The sequence below is a fragment of the Caretta caretta genome, chromosome 1, assembly GCF_965140235.1.
Source record: "Caretta caretta isolate rCarCar2 chromosome 1, rCarCar1.hap1, whole genome shotgun sequence".
NCBI classification, from domain to species: domain Eukaryota; kingdom Metazoa; phylum Chordata; order Testudines; family Cheloniidae; genus Caretta; species Caretta caretta.
Window position 1 is genome coordinate 218,821,303 of NC_134206.1, and position 17,226 is coordinate 218,838,528.

General features: G+C 50.2%; 1 protein-coding gene across 2 annotated transcripts in view; it reads left to right on the forward strand.

The window, feature by feature from the left end:
• MFAP5 (microfibril associated protein 5) overlaps positions 1-17,226 on the forward strand; it is a 49,504-nt gene that overhangs the window by 18,656 nt on the left and 13,622 nt on the right. For both annotated transcript variants that reach the window (XM_048822655.2, XM_048822644.2), the window contains exons 2-4: positions 12,428-12,554; positions 13,034-13,096; positions 16,538-16,585. In XM_048822655.2, the coding sequence (XP_048678612.1) occupies positions 13,036-13,096; positions 16,538-16,585 (109 nt within the window). In that variant the 5' untranslated portion in view covers positions 12,428-12,554; positions 13,034-13,035. The remainder of the gene's footprint in view (positions 1-12,427; positions 12,555-13,033; positions 13,097-16,537; positions 16,586-17,226) is intronic.

Here is a 17,226-nt window from a genome sequence, read left to right on the forward strand (position 1 = left end):
TGCCAGGAAGCCAGATGCCACAGCCCAGGCTGTGGATTCCATAGTCTCTATTATGCAGTCAGGCTCAGGCTGGTAGGCCACTGAGTCAGGAGCCACAAACCCGGTAATGCCATCTCTCCCAGGTTGTAAAGGGGCACTAATGCCCCAGACCCAACATCCCAGAGACATCTGGAGCCTGTTGGGACCCAATCCCTGCCACAGCCACCCCACTCTGTGCTTCACTCTCAGAAACCCCACATTTCCAGGCACAGGGTCAGCATTCCTAGGGGCAGCCTGCTTCTTCTTGGGGCACTGATTAACCAAATGTGTCAGACTCTGCTGGGAGGTTCAGTGTCTGAGCCCCAGCTGTATTGCCTAGCAGCAAGAGCCTGTGGGTCCAGCAGTGGGGGAACCTGGGCCTTCCCTGCTCCACTAGGTTCCAACCCAGGGCCCTGTGGCTAGCCATTCAGACATGTGGCCTGGAGGATGGACGCCACCAAGCCTGCTCCCTGGGTCACTTCCTATCGCATTCTCAGCCCTCTCCACAGCCTCAACAAGGGTTGGCTTCTGAACTCATGGAGAGGAGGGTGGTTCTCACTGACTGATCCGGAGGCTCTTCTTCAGTTGCAGCCCTCCCCGCATATTCCCTGTCTCCACAGGGGTTTTTGGTGACTCTTTCCACAGGGTCTGGTGTAGACAGTGTACTGCTCCAGCAGCCTACCAGCGTAGGACTGCTCCCTTGCTCTGCTCACCCTGACTGAGCTGGGCCGTTCCCTTTTGAGCTCTGCCTCCACTGTGAGCATGCCCAGCAGATACAGATGGGCATGACTTTCTGGGCCCAGTGCTGCTTGTTAACCCTTGGCTCCCCATTGTAGGGCTTATATATCCCATCACACTCAGGCTAAGACTGGAAGATGAGTCTTCCTCCTGCCACCTCCCCTCCATCCCGAAAAAAGAAATCAGCATTTGTGTGTGCCTGTTGGTGATGAAGTACCTGGAAGTCATAGGGCTCCAGGAAGAGGTACCACCTCATGATCTAGGTGTTGGTATCCTTCATGGAGTTTATCCAATGGAGACAGGGCATGGTCTATGATGAGTAGGAAGGAGTTCCCTAGGAGACAGACTCAGACTTTAAGATCAGAAGGGACCATCATGATCATCTAGTCGAGTGGTTTTCAATCTGTGATTCATGCACCCATGGGAAGTGGGATCCCAGACTATGTGTAAGGGGTCTGTGAAAGGTTGTCATTACCATACATCAGTGGTTTTCAGCCTGTGGTCTGCAGATCCCTGGGGGTCCACAGACTATGGCTAAGATTTTCAAAGGGGTCCATACCTAAGATCCCTGTAAGGTGCGTGGCCACGCAGCAGCCTATTTAGCATCATGCAGGCGCTCAGGGAACCCGCCCAGCTGGGACCTGCCGCAACCAGTCCGAACCCAGCCCCAGCCCCAAACTAGCTCCCAACCTGCCATAGCTGGGGCAGGGGCACCCCTTCCCCGGCCCCAACTCAGCCACGGACCTGCCAGGGGAGGGGCGCCCCTGCCCCGGCCCAAACCCACAACCCAGACCTGGCCCGGACCTGCTGCGGCCAGGGTGCCCTCCCCTGGCCCAAACCCAGCCCCGACCCCGGCTATGTCACACATCACCTCCATATTGGTGCACATAACAAAATTCATTCAGCATGTGTGGGAAAAATTAGAGGGAACACTGGCGTACCTCCATTTTAAATTTTTTAGGAGTCTGCAAATAATAAAAGGTTGAAAACCACTGATCTAATCTAATCTTCTGCACATTGCAGGCCACAGAACCTCATCCACCCATTCCTGTAATAGACCCCTAACCTCTGGCTGAGTTACTGAAGTCACAGAATCACAGAAATGTAGGGCTGGAAGGAACCTCAAGAGGTCATCTAGTCCAGACCCCTGATCTGAGGCAGGACCAAGTCTACTGAGACCATCCCTGACAGGCATTTGTCCCGCCTGTTCTTAAAAACCTCCAGTGACAGGGATTCCACAACCTCCCTTGGAAGCCTATTCCAGTGCTTACCTATCCTTACTGTTAGAAAGCTTTTCCTAATTCCCTACCTGCAGATTAAGCCCAATACTTCTTGTCTTACTTTCAGTGGAGATGATGAACAATCGATCACCATCCTCTTTATAACAGCCCTTAACATATTTGAAGACTTATGAGGTCTCCCCTCAGTTTTCTTTTCTCAGGGACTAAAAATGCCCAGTTTTTTTTTTTAAACTTTTCCTTATAGGTCAGGTTTTCTAAACATTTTTTCAGTTTTGTTGCTCTCCTCTGGACTCTCTCCAGTTTGTCCACATCTTTCCTAAAGTGTGGTGCTCAGAATTGGACATAGCACTCCAGCTGAGGCCTCCCCAAGTCCTCAAATCATCATTAGGGCTACGATTTTGTCACAGAGGTCATGGAAGTCATGGAATCTGTAACTTTCATAGACCTTCGTGACTTGAGCCTCCAGCTCCTGGGAGCTGTAGGGTCCCTTGCCACCCCTGGCAGCTGGGAACTGTGGGGGCCAAGCTCGCAGCTGCCACAGAGCTCCCATGCAGTGGGGAGACCCCAAGCTCCTGGCCACCACAGGCAGTGCCCCCCCCACCCCCCTGTGAGCTCCTGGCTACCATAGAGGTGCTTTGCAGCTCCTGGCTGCTGCGGAAGCCCTGGAGCACAGAGCTGCCATGGACGGTTGGGGTGCCGCAGAGCATGAAGCTGCCATGTGCAGCTGGGGTGCCCTGGAGCTCCAAGCCACTGCAGGCCATTGGGGTGCCCTGGAGCTCCCAGCTGCCATGGGCTGCTGGAGTGCCCTGGAGCTCTGAGCCCTGCCACGGGCAGTAGGGGGACCCTGTAGCTCTGAGACAGGCTCCCCTAGGTGGTGTGGGGAGCCTGCAGCTCCCTATTTTGTCATGCATATTTTTAGTAAAAGTCACAGATGGTCACAGAAGCCTGTGACCTTTTTCTTTATTCATAGAATCATAGAACTGGAAGGGACCTTGAGAGTTCATCTAGTCCAGTCCTTGCACTCATGGCAGGACTAAGTGCCTGTGACCTGTGACTTTTACTAAAAAGATGTGACAAAATCTTAGCCTTAATCATGACTTAACTTCAAATTACAGAGAATCTACCATTTGAACAAGTTTAAACCTGCAAGTGACCCATGCACCACGCTGCAGAAGAAGGTGGGAGAATAGCTTCAGTGTATTGTGTTGCATAGTCCACAATCAATAATGTGGGTTTTCTCAAGGGGCCCCACTAAATGTCCACCCATTCAAAAGGTACTCCCACCACTGAGAGTGGAACCAGGGCGTCCCTTTGGGTCCTCCCAGCTGACATTCAGGGCATGAGGCACAAAAATTGCCTATTTCTTTGTGTATCCCCAGCCAGAAGAACCCGAGGGCCATTCTCTCCAGCATTTTTTCTCTCTCCAAGTGTCCCACACATAGCATCAAGTGTGCTGGGTGGAGAACCATCTGGCAGAACTTTTTGGGGACCAGGAGCTGTCTCACTGTCTCCTGCATTTGGGGGTCCCACATTACCCTGTAAAGCCATTGATTCCGGAGCTTGAAGTGGAGCCACTGCTTTAGTTGTCGAGATTTACGCTTTTCTCCATCAGAGAAGGCTATCTGCTCCCATGCCCAGCTCCGAGTCTGTTCCTGCATGAAATCTTCATTCTTAGGTAGCCATATAGGACTTACACCTTTGGATGCCCCTGAGCTATCAGGCAACTGGGTTGACATTCCTGGCTGACAGGAGTGACCTTCCCCAGGGTCTTCCATTTTGCCCTGCCCCATAAACCCCCTCTGAGATTGGGCTGATTTCCATTTTTGGGGAAGGGGTGGGTGGGTCTCCGCTCCACCATTTCAGGACCTCCTCAACCATTTTCAGTCCTGCCTTAGTATTCTGGGGAAGACCAGGGTGCCCAATAGCCCTATCCAGTAGGTCTTGGTGTAGCCCCTTATCCTCAGCTGCACTTCCATTGTGGGGTAGGGTTAAATGTCCCAGTCTATGCACTGGAGATAGATGGGAGTGCTTGACATGTCGAGAGACTACTAAATTTTCTTGCACAATTGTTTGGTTGCATCCAGAGTCTACCAGGCCTGTTACCTCAGACCCAATGGCCCATGCTAGGATTAGCATCTTGGCTGGGTGCTGTCTGCAAGCCTTAATGCATGCAGTCCAGGTCTGGCTATAGCTGCAGTCCAAGGGGTATTCCTACCTAAAAATGTCCTTTCTGTCCACACTCAAAACAGCTACCCTTTGGAGCTGCGGCTGGCTGGCCCTCCTCTGGGGTTGTGGGGTTTCCCAGGGGGCATTTACCCCCCTTCCCAGGGACCTTGGTCCCTTTGCAGCTCCACCTTGGTGGCGGGGGTCAGGCCCCGTGGACAGGAGCAATCTAAAGTGGAGCATCCAATTCAGCAATCCTGGGCTCTCCATCCCAGCCCGGCCTCCACTATGTGTCGGTGTCCTGAGTTCAGGTGTCTTGGTCCTAAGTATCAGCGAGGCCGGACCCTCTGCAGCCACATAATTCTCCATTAGGGTTACGGTCTCTGCCAGTGTTGCTGGTCTATGGCGCTTCACCCATCCTCTCCCACCGGCCAGGAGAACCTGGATGAACTGCTCCAGCAGGATAGGCTCTGCTACTTGTACTCCAGTCGGCTTCTTGGTGTCCAGCCACAGCCAGCGCCAATGCTGTTCTTTCAGGCACTGTGCCACTACCCCAACCACGCTCCCGGCGGGTATTTTTCCTTCCTGAGTCATTGGTGGAATGTCTCGGGGTTGATAACCATGTAGTCTAAAATGGCTGCTTCTACGTTAACATAATCCAGTGCCTCTATGGGGTCCAGGATCCTGTAGGCGACTTGGGCAGGTCCCATCAAATACGGGGCTATGAGGATGGCCCAGTGTTTCTGTGGCCAGCACGCTGCAGCAGCCGGCTCCTCAAAGGTAGCCAAGAAGGCTTCTGGGTCACCCTCGTGACCCATTTTCGTGAGCTTGACGAGCAGCCCAGGGGGAGGGACATCACCTGAGTGTCCTGGCAACGCAGCATTAGATGCGCTCTGGGCCGTCAGGAGTTCCGCTACCGTTGCGTAGGCATTGCTGTTGCTCCTGCCGTTGGGCTGCCAGCTCTCTGAGCAGCTGCTGCTGCTGGGCTGCTTGCTGTTGCTGCTGGCAGGTATCAGTTGCAGTAGCTGCCCCTCGTTCTTGCTGTTTTTGGACTGCCTGCTGTTGTTGGCTCGCTATTATCCATTTAATCAGCTTTTCTGCATCCATGGTCTCTTTTGGGCCAGTTTTGTCGGTAGGTGCACCATCCTCTTATCGGAACTGAGTCGATGCCCATGTTCACCACCAGTTGTCCAGGTCTTTGGTGTTCAATCCCCAGCGGTAATGCCTAGTGTCGAGAGTCTAAGGCTGGTGGTAGGGGAACCCAGGCCCTCCTACTTCAGCAAGTGCAACCTAGGGCCCTGTGACTGGTCAGTTGGATCTGCAGCCTAGTGTGCAGACACCCCTCACTCCCCAAGCCTGGTCCCTGGGTCGTTTCCTACCACATCCTCAGCCCCCTTCAAAGCCACAACAAGGGTTGGCTTATGAACTCACGGAAGGGGGGTGTGTTCTCATTGACTGTGATCTGGAGGCTCTTCTTCAGTTGTGGCCTCCTGGCCCTGGTCTCCATAGGGACCTTTGGTGGCTCTGCAGCAGGGTCTGGTCCTGGTGGTGTGGAGCTCCTGTGGTCTCTCTGCAGGAACTACGAGCACAGGACTGCACCCCTGCTCTGCCTGAGCTGGGTCACCCCCCTTTGAGCTCTGCCTCCATCATGAGCATGCCCAGCAGGTGTGGCTGAGCATGATCTTCTGGGCCAAAGCTGCTTGTTAACTCTTGGTTCCCTGGTGTGGGGTTTATACAACCAATCACAGACTCCCCACAATGAAAACAGGTCATGTCCTCAGTGGCAACAAACACATATGTAGTCACACTTCCCAATCCTATACTTCAGGGAAACCTTTAAAACTTTGGAAGCATTTTTTAACATAGAATCATAGAACTGGAAGGGACCTGCTCTTAAAAATCTCCAATGATGGAGATTCCACAGCCTGCCTAGACAATTTATTCCAGTGCTTAACTACCCTGACAGTTAGGAAGTTTTTCCTAATGTCCAACCTAAACCTCCCTGGCTGCAATTTAAGCCCATTGCTTCTTGTCCTATCCTCAGAAGTTAACGAGAACAATTTTTCTCCCTCCTCCTTGTAACAACCTTTTATGTACTTGAAAACTATCATCATGTCCCCTCTCAGTCTTCTCCAGACTAAAACCCAGATTTTTCCATCTTCCCTCATAGATCATAATTTCTAGACCTTTAATAATTTTTGTTGCTCTTCTATGGATTTTTCTCCAATTTGTCCACATCTTTCCTGAAATGTGGTGCTCAGAACTGAGCACAATATTCCAGTTGAGGCCTAATCAGCACAGAGTAGAGCAGAAGAATTACTTCTTGTGTCTTGCTTACAACACTCTTGCTAATACAGCTGTGACAGGGTTGGGACTCACCCCCACAGTGCCTCCTGTTGGTAACTCTGGGAATTAGCTCAGTCCATGTGGAGCGCCTTCCACTGGCAGCATCCGGTCCATCTCTCACCCTCTGTTAGCACCCGGACCCGCTTTGCTCCCTTCTCTCAGTGTTCTCTTCAGGACACTGCCCTCCGGCAGTGCCCCCTAGTCCACACTCACCCCCTTCCCGGGGTGGGGTGGTTAACAGCAGTCTTTTCTCTTCACCCCAGCTGCAGTGGCCAACCACCTCCCCAAAATGTAACCCCTTCTATCAGGGGTCAGATGCAGTCTGCTGTGGCCATGCCTAATGGCCAGGTGTAGTACAAGGGGGAAGGGAGGACCCAGGCCCACCCTTTACTCTGGGTCCCAGCCCAGGGACCCTCTAACAGCAGCCTCCCTGCCCTCCTTTGCTCCCCTTGTCCACTTCTCTCTGGGCTGCTTCCCCTTCAGCCCCATTGTGGGCCCTTCTATCAGGGCCTGCAGCCTGGCAGGTATTGGACTGGATCACTCCTCAGCTCCCCCAAGCCTGGGCTGGGCTGGGCTGGGCTGGGCTGGGCTGGGCTGCTTCACTCAGGAGACAGACCTTCTCCCTTGAAGGTCTGGGAGAGACTGCCTGCCTCTGCCCTGGCAGCCTTTAAATAGGGCCTAGCCTGGCCCTGATGGGCTGCCTCTTGCTCAGCCCTGATTGGCTCCCAGCAGGCCCTCTCTGATTGGCTGCCTGTCTGCGCAGCTGCTCTGGCCTTCTGTAGCCCAATCTGGCCTGGGGGTGGGGCACCGCCTCACCACAACATCCCAGAATGATCTTTGCTGTTTTTGCAACAGTGGTAAACTGTTGACTCATATTTAGCTTGTGATCCACTGTAGCCCCTAGATGGTTTTCCGCAGTACTCCTTCCTAAGCAGTCATTTCCCGTTTTGTGTATGTGCAACTGATTGTTCTTTCCTAAGTGGAGTACTTTGCATTTGTCTTTATTGAATTTCATCCTGTTTACTTCAGACCATTTCTCCAATTTGTCCACATTATTTTGAATTTTAATCCTATCCTCCAAAGCTCTTGCAACCCCTCCCAGCTTGGTATTGTCCGCAAACTTTATAAATTTGTTCTGTATGCCATTTTCTAAATCATTGATGAAGTTATTGAACAGAACCAGACCCAGAACTGATTCCTGTAGACCCCACTTGATATGCCCTTCTAGCTTGATTGTGAACCACTGATAACTACTCTCTGGGAACAGTTTTCCAACCAGTTAAGCACCCACCTTATAATAGCTCCATCTAGGTTGTACTTCCCTAGTTTGTTTATGAGAAGGTCATGCAAGACAGTATCGAAAGCCTTACTAGAGTCAAGATATACCACATCTACTACTTCCCCCCATCCACAAGACTTGTTACCCTGTCAAAGAAAGCTGTTAGATTGATTTGACATGATTTGTTCTTGACAAATCCACGCTGACTGTTACTTATCACCTTATTATCATCTAAGTGTCTGCAAATTGATTGCTTAATTATTTGCTCTATTATCTTTCCAGATACTGAAGTTAAACTGACCGGTCTGTAATTCCCCGGATTGTCTTTATTTGCCTTTTTATAGATTAGCACTCTATTTGCCCTTTTCAAGTCCTCGGAAATCTCTCCCATCTTCCATGACTTTTCAAAGATAATAACTAATGGCTCTGATATCTCCTCAGTCAGCTCCTTCAGTATTCTAGAGAGACATGCCAAACGCGCGCACGCAAAAAAAACCCACCATGGAAATTGAGCTTGTTTTTGGCCTAATTGGCTTGTGAGTTGCTTGTTGGCAAATTTTTGGCTTGTAGCTTGTTCCTTCTTTTTTTTTTATCAGCTCCCGGCAAGCAGGGGTAAGGGGGGCAAGCGGGGCAATGGTTTAGAGAGTCAGGGGTGCACAGCGGGCCCAGCACAGTCCCAGACTGCATGCTGGGGGGATCTAGTCACATACAGTGTTGGGGTTTTTAGAGATTGGCTTGTTTTGGCCTTGTTTTGAAATGGGATTAGCTTGATTTTTGGCTCATTGTGAGTCGGGGTGCTTATTTACCATGTGAAAGTTAGCAACTGTGATTCTAGGATATATTTCATGAGGCTCTGCCGATATGAAGACATCTAACTTGTCTAAGTAATTTTTAATGTGTTCTTTCCCTATTTTGGCTTCTGATCCTACATCATTTTCACTGGTATTCATTAAGTTAGATGTTCAATTGCTACTAAACTTGTTGATGAAAACAGAAACAAAAAAGTCATTTAGCACTTCTGCCATTTCCACATTTTCTGTTATTGTTTTTCCCCCCTCACTGAGTAATGGTCTGTGTTATATCCTTGGGGGCAACAGTTTTAGGAAGAAATCACTGGAGACAGAGAGAGCTGTAAACCTTAAAAGCAGCCATTTATTGCCTCTCACTGAACTAACCAAACACCAGCCAAAACGGGCTGGGCTATCCCCTAATAATCTAACTCAGTTGCCATAGCAACACAAGATTCTATTACCACGACAAGCAAATACACAACAGTCCGACCCTGTTCTTGGTCTTCCTTTTGCTTCTAATGTATTTGTAGAATGTTTTCTTGTTACCCTTTATGTCTCCAGTGAATGTAATCTCTTTTTGTGCCTTGGCCTCTCGAATTTTGTCCCTACATGCTTGTGGGTTTTTTTATATTCATCCTGTGTAATTTGACCTAGTTTCCACTTTTTGTAGGACTCTTTTTTGAGTTTCAGATCATTGAAGATCTGCTGGTTAAACCAGGGTGGTCTCTTGCCATACGTCCTATCTATTCTACGCAGTGGGATAATTTGCTCTTTTACCTGCCTATGAAAGCACAAGACATGCCGAACCTCTGGGGCTTTTCAGCCCAAATTAATTCTCCTGATAGGGCGAGTGATCTTACCACAACTAGCCAGGTCTCTAGCCAACTGCTTATTTCCTAAAAAAGGAGGAACATTAGAGACAGTGACTTTAACAGCAGGTGTTGGGAGCAGCAAAACAGGAACAAAAACACCTCGCACAACAATCCCCTCCACAACCACCTGCTCAACAAGGCTAAGCGGGACAACAAACACAACAACCCCCTTACTCATGTGGAAGGTGTACATCACATTTTTAAACCCAATCACCTTCCCCACAGCTAGAACACATTCCCCCCCAGAGGCAGAGACTGGAGGCAAAATCCACAACCCAGGGCCATGTGTTAAACCAGGGGTGGGCACACTTTTTGGCCCTAGAGCCACATTTTGGGGTGCGAAACTGCATGGAGGGCCAGGTAGAGAAGGCTGTGCCTCCCCCTAAATAGCCTGGCCCTGCCCCCTATTCACCCTCTCCCACTTTCCGCCCCCTGACTGCCCCCCTCAGAACCTCCGACCCATCCAACCCCCCCCCAATCCCTGTGCCCTGACCATCCCTCGGGACCCCCTACCCCTTATTTAACCCCCTGCCCCCTCCCCCCTTACCATGCAGCTCACACCCTGCTGCCTGGACGGAGCCAGCCGCGCTGTCCGCAGGGCAAGCTTAGGCTGCAGGGGAGGGGGGACAGTAGGGAAGGGGCTGTGGGCTAGCCTCCCCAACCAGGAGCTCAAGGGCCAGGCAGGACGGTCCCGTGGGCCGTAGTTTGCCCACCTCTGCGTTAAACCCTCAGAATCTGCAACAAACTGAGGTCTCTGTCCCCCCAGTCCAGAGAGCAGACAAAAGCCTACTAAAACAAACGAAGTCCTGAAATTAAATCCCAAACTCCAAAACTAAAACACAAAAACCAAAGCTCCATATCCCAAGCAGAAAGAACAGCAAAGCACACCCACTCTCCAGAGGCGGATTAAGGTTTTGTGGGGCCTGGGCCAGAACAAGTGGAGGGGCCCCTCCCCAGCCCTTCTGCCTGCGGTCCCACCCCCATTCCACCCCTTCCACCTGCAGCCCCGCCCATGGCCTCACCCTGTTCCGCTCCTTCCACCTGAGCCCCCCCGTTCCACACACTCCCCCTTAAACACACACTGTGGCTGGCAATTCATTTGCTCCTTTCTGCCCATCCTAGACCGGAGAAGCTCTGTTTCCCATGCCAAGGCCCCAGGGCCGCAGCAGGAAGTGACAGCTCCCCCAGCCCTGAGGCCGTGGCAGGAAGCAAGAGTGCCTCCAGTCCCAGGGCCGCAGCTGGGGTCAGGCCGTAGGGACTTCCCCCATGCCTCCTGGCGCTTATGCCAGGAATAGGGTCAGGGAATGGAGGCTTCCCTCTGCCCCTCCCAGTGCTGCTACCTGGGTTGAGGTGTTGGGGCTTCCCCTACTCCACCCGCCAAGCATCTCTGCCAGGGCTTCCGGGCTTCCACCACCCGGTGGCAGATTTTTTTCCAGGGCCTCCCAATTGGCCAGGGCCCCATCGGTCCAGTGGCTAATCCGCCACTGCCACTCTCAGCCTCGCTCCAACAATCCTCTGAGAGTGACAGAGAGAGAGAGAGAGAGTAACAGGAAAATGGAGAGAGAGAGAGAGAAACAATATGCTTTCTACAGGGATTTGTTCGACACTAGTAAATCAACTCTGAGAATTTGGCAGGTGGTCGAATTATAACCCAGGGCCCTGGTGCTTCCTGTTACCTAGGAGTGCCTGGGAGCAGATAACAGCAGGTACGGTGTTGCAGCCACACCCGTGCTTTTTCATTAATTTGTCCGGTGACAGAGCAGAGCAGTTTATGGACAGGTAGTGAGAAGCGTGCATTCCTTTAGCATAGGGAGAATGACTCTTGCGATTTCTAAGCTCTGGAGTTTTAATAAAAGTTAAACAGTTGTTAGGGAAATCCAGGTGAGTCTTGGCAGTGCTTCAATGCATGAGAGAATAGCAGGAAGATAGGGTGGGGGAGAAAGGGACTAAGGCTATGTTTACACTTACTGCGATATAACTTATGTCGTTTGGGGGTGTGAAAAAGCCACCCCCTTAAGCAACGTAAGTTACACCGACCTAAGGATTGGTGTAAGACAGTGCTACTTCTGCAGGAGAGCTTCTCCCGCCAACATAGCTACCTCCACTTGCAGGGCTGGAGTAGTTTAAGCTGATGAGGGAGCTCTCTCCCGTCGGCTTAGAGCGGTTACATTAGAGCAGCGGTTCTCAAACTGTAGGTCAGGACCCCAAAGTGGGTCATGCTCCCATTTTAATGGAGTCACCAGGGCTGGTGTTAGACTTGCTGGGGCCTGGGGCTGAAGCCAAAGTCTGAGCCCCAGTGCCCAGGGTTGAAGCTCAAGGGCTTCAGCCCTGGGTGCCATGGCTTGGGCTTCAGCCCTCGCACCCAGGGCTGAAACCCTTGGGAGTCAGCTTTGGCCCCCCCAAGCCTGGGGCAGTGGGGCTCAGGCTTCATCTTTGGCTCCCTGCCCAGGCCAGCGGATCGCGAGCTGATCTCAGGCTTCGGTCCCCCCACCCAGGCCATCAGATCTCAGGCTTCGGTCCCCCGTCCTGGGGTCGTGTCCTAATTTTTGTTGTCAGAAAGGGGTCACAGCACAATGAAGTTTGAGAACGCCTGCATTAGAGAGCTTAAAGTGTAGCCATAACCTAAAGCAATGGGGTAAGAGCAAATGGCTGAGTGACGGGGGAAAAAGTGTGAGAGAGGAGGGAGTGAAAGAGAAGGGGGGAGACCCAGGAGAGAGAAGGTGGGAGGGAGAGAGGGTTTCTGCACTGGATGGCAGAGTGAAACAGGACACACGTGTATGACATAGATACTGGGAATCCATCCCTGGCACTGGCCCATCCAGAGGGAACGGGAGGAGCTGGCTCTCTTTGGATCATAATAAACTGGAATGAGGGTGTGGGCTGTTTCTCCTCACCCCCCCCCTTCCTCTCATTCCATCCGCATTATACCACCAAATCCTGCTACTTCTCTCTGTTTTTTTCTAAAATCGTATTTTGAAGACGACCAAAAGTGGAACGTTTTCTGGGAGTGGCTGTGTGTGCCTCACACTCCAGCCAAAGTAGAGGACCAGCCAAAGGGGGAAGAGACAGCGTCTGCAGCTGAAGAGAGTGGAGATCGTGGACAACAGTGAGTGAAGGAGACTCTATCCCTTTCCCCAACACCCCAAAGAATAAGTTCCTGAGAGAAGGGGGAGGAGGGAGATAATGATGGGAAACTTTTCTAAGGGTTCAAGGCAATAACATGAGCAAATGGGTGAGAAAAAGAGAGGGAGGGGGATGAATATTTGGGGTGGATGGATGGGGAGAGAGAACGAATGGAGGGAGAGAGAAAATGAAATGAGAGGGGAGGTGGAAGGAGAAAGAAAGAAGGCAGACAGGATGCTATCTCCAATCCAAAATGTCTGGGAAAGGAGCTGGAGAATGGCAGTGACAGAGCAGGAGGGAGATAGATGGAGGGAGAGAGGATGAGGAAAAGGAGTGTTTCTGGGAGAGGGATTTGCAGTCAGTGGGTGAGGACAGTGTCTGGCCTGCAGGGGGAAGGTCTCCCTGTTCCTGGTGCAGTTTGTGCCAGACTCTCATCTGACCCCTCTCTCTTTCACTTTGTAGGAATGATGACTTTTGGAGCCCGTGCACTGCTGTGCATCATAGCCCTCTCTGTCCTCCCAGCTGGTGAGTCACCGCCCCATGGAAGCCACATCAGGGCTCTCTCCCCTTTCTTTGCCACGTGGAGGCTCACACAGAGACCACTGTTCAGTGACAAGACGGGAAGGACACACACACACACAGATGGAGAGTGACAGGGGAAGAAAAAGGGGAGAGTGCAGGAGAGAATGGAGAGAAGGCTGGAGGGAAGTTTGAGAAGCAGTGATCAGTGCCCATATATTCTCCTTCTCCTAAGTAGCATGGATAGGAGCAGAGAGAGGTTCAGGGAGTCTGAGCAGAGGGGAAATGCATGTATGCAGATTGTTCCCCTACCAACCATAGTTGCCATTTTGCTTGGTTCTGCCTGGTTGGTGGGATGAACGGAAACAGGTTGGAGTGGCCAGACAGAGATGGAGGAGTCAGTGAACAGCTCCTCTAAATATTATGAGCCTCCTCTCACACTGGTGTAAATCAAGAGGGGCTCCTTGCAGTCAATGAGTTACACAGGCGTGACATAGATGTATGTGAGAGGTGGCTTAGGACCAACGGTTAGGAAAAGGTGTAGCTGTCGTATGTGCTCAGTGGGGAGCACAATGTATTCTCAGCTGGATATGATGGGGGGCAGCAGATCGTTGGAACCCTGGTCTCCCAGACACTGCCTGGGGCAGCGTCTCAGATCGGGTATGCAGAGCACGTCCAGCTGGTCCATGGAACTTGTTCCGTCACAGTGGTGAAAAACATCTATCAGTCTTCAAGCATGGATGCTTTCTGCTGGTTGTTCCCCATTCCTGGCCTCATTGGCTTTCCAGAGGCTTTTCTGACCAATTAAGCTCAGGATTCCAAGCTTCTCTCCACCTGCTGCTTCATGTCTGTCTGTGCTCTGAGTTTCTTTGTCATAAATTCAAGTGGGATTAAATTTGCAGATGACACCAAAATTGGAGAAGGCAGCACAAAACTGAAGAGTAAGCTGGAGAGAGTGGAGAAGAGAATGAGGAATGATTCCATCTTAATGGATAGAGAATGCTGTACCCAAGGAGAGAGAGAACCAGGGGATAGGTATCGAATTGGGGATATAGCCTGACAGTTGCACCCTTCACATTAAAGCAAGTTTATTCCATTCTCCCATCATTAGAGATCAGCCTGTGTTGAAATGTTTGGATCCAGAGAGGGACATCCCCATTATTCAGTAGCTGTTTGGATCTGGCATGTTTCTGTTCCTAATAGTACTTTTTCCCATAAGCAAGTACTTTAGCTATCACAGAGCAAATGTGAGCTGGTGACTCACAGAGCAGGGAGGAGAGGCAGCCCTGGCACAATCTTGATCTTAAAGGTGACCTACAAAGTAAAAAGAAAAAGAGGTTGTGTCCTTTTTGGTGTTTTTCTGATGCACAAACAAGGCTTGAAAGGGTTTTCTCCTCCTTGTTTTTTACCCCAGGCCAGGTCGACGCTAAGAAGTTAGGTTGACCTAGCTACATTGCTCAGAGGGGTGAAAAATCCACACCCCGAGTGGTGTAGTTAAGCTGACCCAACCCCGGTTGTAGACAACACTAGGTTGACGGAATTCTTCCACTGACCTAGCCACTGCCTCTGAGAGAGGTGCATAACCAATGCCAGTGAGATAACCTCTCCTGTCCGGTTAGGTAGCGTTTACACTGAAGTGCTACAGCAGCACCAATACAGCAAGTGCCACTGAAGCATTTCAAGTGTAGACAGGCCCTTAGAAATATCAGGAATGTCCAGGTTGGTCATTTTGTTTTGTTGAAGGTTAGTTGGAGATTTAGATAACTGGAGTGCGGCTTTTTCACCCTCCTAAGTAAGGGGGGAGGGTGCCACATCTTTAACAATGAGTGCTTTCCTCCTAAGTGTTTGTCACGAGTTTGAATTAAGTAGGTGTTAATACAAGCAAACAAATTAAACAGCCTAAAAGAAATCCCTCTCCCTCTTGGATTTTATAATGCTTAGATTTTATAATCAGACCAATTTTCTAGTTGTCCTTAGTCTCCTGGAGAGGAAAGGCTAGACAAGAAGTGAATTTCTAATGTAGAAAATAAGCAGACTTTATAAAATGTTCAGCATGTCAGACCTTCCTTCTGCATCACAAAGAGAGAAAAAGGGGCACAAGCCCATTTCCCCCCACTTTGCATGTTACCATTAAGAGATGGGCCAGAGTAGGAACAGCTTTGAGAAGCAGTGGGTTATTGTACCTGGGTGATGTGTGTAATACCTGGCACTTCCTGGATCAATGGCCAGTGAAGGTGGCCAGCTGCACAGTCATTGCTGGGGACTCCACTGGGACGGGACACAGAGGGTCCTGAGAAAACTCTTGAAATGCGGCAGAGTAGGATTATGCCCACGGGCCCAATTCTCCCTCTGCAGGATACAAGTAACTATTACTGAAGTAAGAGATAAATAGGGCTTTCAATCCCCAGTCCTGTAGTCCTTACTCACACAAAGCTCCCAGTACCTTCAGTGGTAACTCTGATGGAATGAGGGTAGAAAGCTCAAGGGCATAGTGTATAGGGCACAGTTTGACAGGGCCAGTGGGGTATACTATACAGTGGATCATTCCTACATCTGTCCTAGTTCTAATTTGTTCTGCACTACCCTGTATCACCAGCCTTTTCCTACCAGTTCTCCCCCCTCCCCCCAGTTATGCAGATGTTTTCCTCCTCCCTTGTTTAGCAGAAAACTTTTACCTGTTTCGAGCTGCCTAAAGAAGCAGCTCTCTTGCCATTGGCATTTTGAAAGTGAACGGTGTATCTCAGTTTCTATTCCTCCTCTGTTACACTGAGTGCACAGGTGGCATCCATTGCTCTCTGCCTATCCCTTTTTCTCACCTTATAATATGCCTGGATGTAAATGATCTTCCAGCCTATTGTCAGGGAATGTGTGGTGCTCCATAACAGAGGGGAAAGATAGTCTCGTGGTTACAGCTGTTGACTGGGCACCAGGAGACCTGCCTTCTGTTCCTTACTGTGCCAATGATTGGCTCTGTGACCTCAGGTAAGTCACTTCCTCGCTCAGTGCCTCAGTTCCCTCTCCTATACAATAGGGAGCGTGATACTCAACCTACCTCAGAGGGGGATTGTGAAGCTTAATTTGCTAATGTTTGTAAAATGCAACAAGGTCTGCAAAAGGTGCTGCGGAAATGCAAAGTCTGGGAACAAATCTGTGGCCCCTTACAACTCCACAGCTGTTACTCTTGTGCCCACTCCGAAATGTATGGTAGAGCTCTTGCTCTGACACTTCTTAAACTAAAGGGCAATCTCCTTTATCTATTAGCAGTATAGATCCTAAGACTAGAGTTGAGCAGTTCTCATTCCATCCAGTGGAGGGCAGTGGTATCCTCTACATACTTTAGCTAGTTCATGGCAGTCTTATTATTAATTATAATTATATCGACTCCAGTTTATGGAAATCCCCCTTCTGTCTTTTCCCCACTCTCCCCTCTCCTACCTTATTTTGCAGACTGGTTTCTACCTATGGTCAACTGTCAAGTAACCCCAATCCCAACAAGTAAGTCTTGCTGTCTGCTGTGTGTGTGTGTTTGTGCGCGCACATGCGCATGGCCTGAAAGAAAACCAAGGTACTGGTTAATCAGTAAGAAGTGCTAATCCCAATGCCCCAGTATGGTGCTGGGGGTATTAAGATTTTGGAGGTGTTCTCCTTTGTATGTAGCCTAAAATAGGCACACCAATCACTCAAGGCTGTTAAAAATCTGATGGTACTTTGTGCAGGGATAGGTGTGTTGGTCCTAACGTCCTGGATAATCATATTCTATCTCACTGCTATTCAGTTCTTCACTTCCTGGCCTCAGCTGTTGTGTAGTGCAGTTATGCAATGTTAAACAGCTGTCATGTTCTACCCCAGAAATGGTGGTTGTTATTAATCATTTGTATTATGGTAGCACTCAAAGACCCCATTCGGGATCGATATCTCATTGCATAAGGTGTATTCCCACACACATAGTAAGAGACAGTCACTGTCCCAAAGAACTTTCAATATAATTTAAGCCAAGACAAGGGACAAGGATAACAGTGATAGTGGTTACAAATTAGCAGGTTTTCAGTCACTGATTTGATATTAGGATGTTTGTAGATATATGTGTGTGTGTGTGTGTATACACACACAGAGATACAAACAAATTAATCTCAGGA